The 9,025-nt window shown below is 36.9% G+C and overlaps 1 protein-coding gene across 1 annotated transcript; it reads right to left on the bottom strand.

Moving 5' to 3' along the window:
* Positions 1-7,335: 7,335 nt before the first annotated feature.
* Positions 7,336-9,025, bottom strand: LOC121264617 (receptor-like protein 7). Its single transcript, XM_041167883.1, has 2 exons — positions 8,447-9,025; positions 7,336-7,905 (listed from the first exon to the last, which is right to left on the bottom strand). Exons 1-2 carry the CDS (start codon positions 8,835-8,837, stop codon positions 7,733-7,735), a joined length of 564 nt encoding a protein of 187 aa, XP_041023817.1. The 5' UTR covers positions 8,838-9,025; the 3' UTR covers positions 7,336-7,732.

Genomic DNA, 9,025 nt, shown 5'->3' with positions numbered 1-9,025 from the left:
TGCGTCTTTCAAGATTTTCATATTAATGCTAGATTTGAAAAAGAAAAGTCTTAACGCCACATTCTTAGTACTCATTCCCAAAAGATGGGGTCCGTAGATGTTAGAGATTATTGCCACATTAACCTTATGAATGGGGTTTACACGATTCTTTCTAAAGTGTTAGTGAATAGATTGTAAATGAAGTGTTGGATGGATGACTTAAATCTAAAGAACCCATATTACTTTGCAAATTAGATATGGAGAAAACCTATGGTCACGTTAACTGAAAGTTCTTACTCTATTTAATTGCAAGATGTGGCTTTGGGGAGAAATGGCATAAATGAGTAGAATTTTACATTTCTACAGTTCCTTTCTCTATCTTGGTGAATGGCTCACTGTGGATTCCTTTAACTCCTTCCATGGTTTAGACAGGGGACCCGCTCTCTCCTTTACTTTTTTTATTCGTCATTAAGCTCTCGGTAAGATGATTGTGGGCCTTGTGGAAGGTGTTTTACACTTTGGTTTCTTGGTGGAGAATAGTGATTATGGTTCCATTGATATTTCTTACCAGCTATTTGCTGACAATATTCTCATCTAGTGGTGGACATCTCGGGCGTATCCAATTTTTGCGGGCCTTAGTTCTTTGTTTTGAAGCTGTCTCAAGATCGAGAGTTAATCTCTCAAAGTCTAAATTGGTGCTGGTGTGGATTGTCTCTGAAGTAGAGAATTTTTAGTCTCTCTCTTGGGATGCAAGGTATCATCTCTACCTCTGAAGTTTCTTGGTTTACCATTGGGTGCTTCCTTTAAACTAGAGAGGGTTTGGAATCGCATGGTTGAAAAGGTGCAACGCAGATTGGCTTCTTGAAAGAGGTTATATTTGTCAAAAGGTGGTAGGCTCACTTTGATTAAAAGTAATATTTCTAACTTACCCACATATTTTGTGTCCTTGCTTCCGCTCCCCAAAACAATTGTCAATCATATTGAGAAGTTACAACGAGACTTCTTGTGAAGTGGATTGGGGGAAGACTCCAACTTTTATCTGATTAATTGATCCACTGTATGTATTCCAATTTCTGGGGGTGGATTGGGGGTCCGCAATTTGATGAATTTCAATCAAGCACTATTAGATAAATGGTTATGGAGGTACCATCACAAAAGGGGGTCCTTATAGAAGGATGTTATAGATTCACGGTTTGGGGAGGCTTGCGAATGATGGTGCTTGAATAAGGTGTGCGGCCCATATGGAGTGGGTTTTTGGAAATACATTGGGAGACCTCCGAAGACATGAACATATTATGGTGGGCGATGACTCTTGTTTTAGATTTTGGTACGACAAATGGTGTGGAGAACGAAGCCTACAAGACACATTCCCTACCATCTTTGAACTCACACGAGAAAAGGATGCATTGATAGTGGATCTCTTGTGGGGTGCTACCCTCACCAGCACCCCGCACCATACGGTGCGGGGTAGCCCCCTCCCCATCCCCCATCCACTTCAATAATGGACTACAGTCCACTAGGCCCAAAAGTATTCTTGGGTCCAAAAGTGATTAAAAACACATTTTGAACTCAAATTTTAAATTTAAATTTGTAAATATGATTATAATTTAAAAATTATGTAGTTTTTAAATTTGTTAGTGCATATTTTATGTAAGTTGTAGTATTGTATGGTGGGCTTTTATAAATTACCTTCACAATACAAATCTCACACTTAAGCAATATGGGACTCTTATATTGCCTTGGCAATCTATAAAAATGGCACCCTACTACACTACAACTGAGCATCCACATTGGTCTATGCATCTACATATGCAAAGTCATATTTGCATAATATGAGCCTAAATTCCTCTACATTGGCTTATGCATCTCTAAATATTTAGCTAGCTATGAACAGTATTTATGTAAATTTGGAGATCTACTATTCACTCCACAAAACATAATTTTATTCATTATTTCTCTCTCCTCCCACTCTCTCTCTCTCTCAAACCCTGCCAGCGGGATTATTTTCTATTTTCTCCCCCAAACGGTTTCTGGTTCTCCATTCCTCTCTCGACTCGAACAACCCCAATGAAAGATTAAACCCGTGCACCTCTCTCTCATGACGGCTGTTGAGAAAGCTGGCGACAGCTCTGGACTAGTCATGGTTGGGTTTTCTGTTGGCTCTCTGCATTTCAGGTATGAAATCGCTAGGTTGAAATGCAAGTATTTCTCCCTCTGTTTCTTCACCGTTTTGATGTGTTGCTATCCCTTCATGGTTTTGATGATGCTATTATTTTTTCATTTGTTTTTCTTGGTTTTAAATTTTGGTTTTAGATTAGGGTTTCACTGATTCTGGTTTTAGATTTGGGTTTCTTCATTTTAGACCTCATGGACTAGATGTTCTATTCTTGCTTTTACATGTAAATTTTTGCCATTGAACTCATGCTTTGTCCCACTGATTTGTCCCATTGATTGTTAAATATTGGGTTATATAGAACTTCTTAAGCTTGATCTATGTACACTTATTTAAACTTGGTAAAAAGACCCCAAACTAGCTCCTCTAAGCACAGGTGAATTGTAATGACTTCAGAATTTATTTCTGGAGCTAGCCAAAATAAGGAAAGTTTATAGATGTTTCATTCATATGGGTTATATTAATGATTTGTCCCACTAATTGTTAAATATTTATGCTAATGTTCATATGGGTTATATTCATGATTTGTGCAATATGTGCACCTTGTTTTGGTGGTGTAATATTTTGATTTGTGCAATATGTGCACCCTGTTTTTAGCTTTATTTTATAATATGTGCAATATGTGCACCCTGTTTTGCTAGTTCTCTTTGGTTTGTTATTGAAGCCCTACAATATGTGCACCTGGTTTTGCTTAATATGTGCAAAATTTAATAACATTTTGTCATTTAATATTTTGTTGAAAGATGAAGGTGGTAGTAACAACCCTACTATAGATGATGCTTTCGTTGATGTCCAAGTGACACAATCCCAATGAGAAAAAAAGGCACCTAAACAAAATTCTCAGCTGGGTGTGTCACTGTTAAGGAAGATACTCTCCTCATTTCAACTTGGCTTAACTTTAGTATAAATTCCATACGGGGGACTGACCAAACCTCCACACTATTATGGTGTAGAATTTAAGATTACTACTTCACTTATAAAAAACCTAATGGTCAAGAACATTCCATGAATTCTTTGACTAATCGGTGGTCAACCATTCAAAAATGTGTCAATAAATTTTGTGGTTCCATGGCCCAAGTTGCGGTGCAACCAAGCTAAACAAGGTATAATCATTTAAAATAATTGTTGCTGTTTATTTATTGTTACTGTTCTAATTATTAATGTTTTGTCTCACTGATTGTTAAACAAAATTGCAGATTGATAAGGCAAAAATCTTGTACCAAGGGACCCAAAAAACCAATTTCACTATGGATCATTGTTGGAATCTTTTAAGGGAGCAACCGAAATAGGAAACACACATGGAGAGCATAAGAAGAAGAGAAAAAGTCTCACGTTTAGGTAGTATTCCAAACTCCGTACGATTAGGGGAAGAAATGGAAAATGTGCCCGTGGAGTGTGAGAGACTCCGGGCAAAAAAGCTGAAAAAGAAGAGAGAAAAAAAAAAGCTATGAAAAGATAAGATAATGAATTTAGTGACGTCTTTAGGGAAATGACACATGATAGGAAGATTCATATATTGGAGAGAAAAGAATCAAATTTGAGGTTAGACAATGAAAGGTTTGAGTTATTGGTTGTTAAGAAGAGAAGGGTTGAAATTGAAATTAAGGCTCAAAAAGAAAGATCTATAATACTAGCTGAAAAGAAGAGGAAAATGATATGAAAATTATGAAATTAGATATTGGTTCCATGAATTCTGTGCAACAAGAGTATTTCCATAATCTTCAAATGGAAATAATTGAGGAACAAAGGAATAAGGCAATATCTTGTATATAGTTGTATGCTTTGTTTTGTGAAGTTTTTGATAATTTTTTTTTTTTATTATTGTGGTGACATGTTTTGGGTATTATTGTATTGCTGATTCTATGAAATGGAAATCATTTTTTGTACCTCTATATGAAACTGTATTTTGTTGGTGGATGGTGGTGGGTTGGTACCAATCGATTGAGTGAATTTTGTGTTGGTGGGTTTGGTTTTTGTTGCTACTTGCTGGTGGTGGAACCACTAGAGGAGTTGTTGGTGGTTGCTGGCTTTTCCTGCTACTTGTTGGTGGTGGAGTGGCTGGAGGACCCAATGCCAATGCTGGTTTTTGTTGTTGCTAGCTGGTGCTGGCGCCGCTAGAGGACTTGTTGGTGGTTGATGGATGTGGTTGCTGCTGCTGGAAATTTGTATTGCTGGAAATTTTTCATTTCATACTCTTGCTAGAAATTTGTGTTGTAATGAACTCGGAGAAATTTGTATTGTAATGATTTTATATCAAAATCAACTTTTTGGAACTTGTATCAAGTTGAATTTGATACATGGGATTTGTATTAAGTTGATATTACAAACTGTTTACAGAAACTATTAACTTGATATGGAACTTGACATGAAACTTGTATCAAGTTGATTTTGATACATGGTCCCTCTCGAACCCTCTAAACCCCCGTCCCTCTCGAACCCTCATTACAGACCTGTCTCGAGGGGGTGGGAGCTTCGGCTCCTTCCCCCTCCCCCCATCCTCCACCGTCCCCGTTGTGTAGTGCTCTATTTTTTTGTGTTTGTTGTTTTTGCAGGCTAAATAAGGGAGAATCGCGGATCTTGGATGTCCGACGACTATAGGTCAGCACACGCCTCTCCATGGCATTGCCCAGCCGCCGATCTTCAAGACTTCCAAAGGCGGCGCCAATTGGAGCAGCGAGTTGCTCGCATGTGCGGCCAAAAGATCTCGGAGACGTTCGGCGAGCGGCTCTCTCACGACGCTAGGAGGCCCTCTGCCGTCGTCACGCGCGACGCCAATGGGGTCTGTGAGTCGGAATCTTCCAAGATCGGTCGGCGGTTTTCTCCCACACGCCACCATAGCCACGTGGAGCATTGTTCTTTTCTGTTTGCTACAGTGGTTTTTCCATTGTATTTTATTTTCGTGTCCTATTTTCTTTTTTTGAATAATAAAAAATTCAAAAATGTTGTCCCTTCGGACCTTGGTCCAAACGGTGTGATGTCCCCTCTCCGCTTAGGCGGTATATGGGGTTGGTGCACCCTACTTCGCATAGTCGGGGTATGGGTTTTGTCATTTGATTACTATTTCTCTGTCAGGGACAGAGTTTGTGCACGACGGATCCTTTAGACCTGGTCTTTAAAGATCTGTCGTTTGGACTAGACCATGTCAGCCACAGAAATGTGCTAGGGAGCTATTAAAGTTTGTAATTGACTTTTTTAAGTCAAAATTGTATATTCTTTATGAATGAAATGTGATCCCTTTTATCAAAAAAAAAAAAGTTGATTTTGATACATGGAATTTGTATTAAGATGAACAGTACCTTGATTTAGCATATCAACTAGTTGATACATGGAATTTGTATTAAGGTGACATGTTAATATGTGATGTTTATTAGCACATGGGATTCATTTTTTGTGTGTATAAATTTGATGTATTTTATTAGATATGGAATTGCTAAATTTGGATGCATGAAATTGTATTAATATATGAAATAGATGCTAAGAAATTGTATTTAGGCAAAAAATTAATAATAATATTTTATTACTATTTTGTATCAAATATGCATAAGCCAATGTGAGAGTTTTGCTTGAATGACAAAGTGAATATGTAAAAGAGGTGATTTTGCATATACATATGCATAGACCAATGCTAATGCTTTTATACAAAATATTAAGTAAAAGTTCTCCTTAATACATATTACTATATTTATATATAATACAAATAATAAATATTTATAAATATGTATAGTATAAATACATATATATAAATGTATATTTATATAATAAAATATATAAGTGCAGGACGTGGTTGGGCCCTCCCCGCCCCCACATGGGTTGCCTGCCCAGCCATGCTGGGGCAGGGTAGCGAGGCCCCACCCTAATCTCTTGGTCTTTTCTAGTGACTGCTTTAAAAGGAATGTTGAGTTCATTAGGGCAGCCCAAGATTGGGAGTTGGAGGCTATCAAAAAGTTATATGCGGCATTGCATTATATAAGCAAGACAGAAGGTACCATTGACAAGATGAACTGGAGCCCCACGAAGAAAGGTAGATTCACTGTTCGATTGTTTTACCAAGTTCTAGCAAGTCTTGGAATGACCATGTTCCCATGGTAGAATATAAGGCAGACGAGAGCTCCTTCAAAAACAAAAACAATTCCCCCCCTCCCTATGGACAACATCATTGGATAAAATCCTCACCACAGATAATTTAAGGAAATAGATTGGTGTTATATTTGTAAGAATAATGGTGAATTAATAAATCATTTACTTTTACATTATGAGGTGGCTAAGACCATGTGCAATGACTTTTCGCGAGAATTGGATTTTCATGGGTCAAAGACCAATGGACTTCTTTGCAAGCTGGAGAGGCCTTCAAAGTAACTCACAAGTGGCAACCACTTAGAGAATGGTTCCTATATGTATGTGCTGGTGTATTTGGCGGAAGAGAAATGATAGAAGTTTTGAAGATCTGAGAGAACAATAGATGAGTTTAAAGTTTTCTACAATAGATGAGTTTAAAGTTTTCTTTTTAAAATCATTGTTCTTATGGGCGGGCTCATTGTTTGTAATGGGCTAAATGTCCATGATTTTCTCATTTCGATTATAAACTCTAACTAGGTGATTCTCATATATACTCTCAATGTAATTGGACTTAACTTATTCATCAGAATAAAACTTCTTGATTACATATAAAAAAATTTGTTTGAATATAATTTTGTTTTGAAAATTTGAAAAAGTTGTATTGTTTTTTGTGTTATGTTTAAAAGTTTGGAAAAATTATATTGATTAGTTCGACAACTACAACAAGCTTTGATTTCTATCTAATATCTTCAGAAAAGTTTATATATATATAATATAGCAATAATGATAAAACTAGTAACGATTTACGTAACATGTTTTAGTATTATGAACATGATTTCTTCTAATCTCTTTAAATATTCTCATTATAAATATAGAGATATTATTATAGAAAATAATAAATAGGAAATTATTCAAGTTATATGAGCTTACACAAGTCGAGCTGAGCTTTATACGAGTTGTCTTGTTTAATAATCTATCAAGATTTTGTGTTTACGAACAGCTCATCTAGCCGAACTCGAATTTGACCGAATCAATTTCATCCAGCAAATCTATATCACGTACAGAAGTATTTCAATAATACATATTAGCAATTACAAAGATAAAACCTTAAGAAAACTCTCATATCAAATTGCCTGACCACATTTTCTTTTTTTTATTCTGCATTATATCGAAACTGGGGGGAAAATATACTAATGCCTTCGCCTCTTCTTCAAGAAATCAGCTTGGGGAAGATTTTTGAAAGAATGTCATCAAGTTGTTGGGAATACCATATCCTCCACCTCTTTGAAAATATATTCGGTAAGATGATAATTCCAAGGCCATAAATAAATCCCAACTCAACGATTATGATGTTCCAGTCAACCTCAATGTCATCATTCGAATGAGATCCTGAGTCTTTGCATTCTTCATGCAGTGGGAAGCCACATAATCTTTCGTTTCCCTCGTAGCATGTTTCCGGACATCTAATTCCTGGAATATGCCCCACCAAGTGATTAAACGAAAGATCTAGTGATTTAAGCTGATTCAGTTTTCCCAGAGATGATGGGATTTGGCCTGTAAGAGCATTATGGACAAGTTGAGAACTCCTAATGAATAGATTCCTCCTATTTCTTCGGGGATTGTCCCCTCAAGATTGTTGTAGGAAACGTCAATCACTATTTCTTCTGGGATTGGCCAAGCAGCATTGGCATTAAGCCCTGTACAACCAATTAGGGACACATGGAATTTGTTAGATCGTAGAACAAGGACATGCAACATAAATACATTCTGCAAGTAAAATGCTAACTAATGTGAAATATTGAATTAAATATAGTAGAGTGTAGAGTCAGGTTCAAACTCAGAACTTCTGTTCTAATACTATGTGAAATCACCACTTATTTTAAAAGTTTATACTGATGGAAAAATATAGATTGTATTATTTATTTTATATCTTAACATGCAATTGGCCACAGATTTTGGTAGCCCTTCTTCAACTTGGTTTTTATTGAGAGAAAGAGTTTGTAGGCCACAATTGCTAGGAAATATATCTGGAGTTGTACCAGTGAGGTTGTTTTTCCCAAGATTTAGCACTTCTAGAGTCTCACTCATTTCAATCAAGCATTCGGGAATTATGCCACTGAAGGAATTATCAAACAGGTCCAAAACTTTGAGACATTTGGCGTTGCATATTGATCTACGATTTTTCGATGGAACTTATTGCTTGAAAGAGAGAAGAAAAAGCGAAACTAAGGGACTTACCGATACCAGCTGGTATGCCAGCGCTGAAATTGTTCGTTGAAAAATTCAAGTACGTGGCCATTTGTGGGAGAATGGGGAGTTGCCCCTGAAGTCGATTAGAGCTAAGGTCCACGATTTTCAAAGAAGAGACGTCGGAAAATGGATGCAGTTGCCCTGAAAATTTGTTGTTGGAAAGCTGTAGTTTCAGCAATGATGGAAGGGAAAACAGAGAAAGTGGAATACTCCCATCCAGTGAATTGTTACGCAAGTCAAGGTAGAAAAGACTCAAGAGCACTTCCCAACGAGTGGAAGTAATTTCACCAGTTAGATGATTGTGAGAAAGGTTGATTTCGGTCAGATCCTTGGCCATGCTGAATGATGGAATTGATCCAGTGAAATAGTTCATTGACATATCCAAACAGATCAATTGGGTAAGATTTGCAATTGAGTATGGGATTGATCCATGGAAGTTGTTATATGCCAAATTCAGGTTCTGGAGGTACTGAAGACTAAAAAGGCTACTTGAATTGTCAAGACCAGCAGAGATTGATTCACTGCTCAAGTCTAGACCAATAACACGTCCCAGGCTACAGTACACAC

This window comes from Juglans microcarpa x Juglans regia, chromosome 5D (genome assembly GCF_004785595.1).
Source record: "Juglans microcarpa x Juglans regia isolate MS1-56 chromosome 5D, Jm3101_v1.0, whole genome shotgun sequence".
In the NCBI taxonomy this organism is placed as follows: domain Eukaryota; kingdom Viridiplantae; phylum Streptophyta; class Magnoliopsida; order Fagales; family Juglandaceae; genus Juglans; species Juglans microcarpa x Juglans regia.
The sequence above is the reverse complement of the archived record's forward strand: the minus strand, read 5'-3'. Positions and strand labels throughout refer to the sequence as shown.

Bases quoted from the DNA above. Each gene is read 5' to 3' on its own strand.
- LOC121264617 (XM_041167883.1), bottom strand. From the start codon at position 8,837: ATGTCAATGAACTATTTCACTGGATCAATTCCATCATTCAGCATGGCC. The intron at 7,906-8,446 runs GTAAGTCCCTTA...TTGGTTGTACAG, and splicing joins TGGCATACCAGCTGGTATCG to GGCTTAATGCCAATGCTGCT.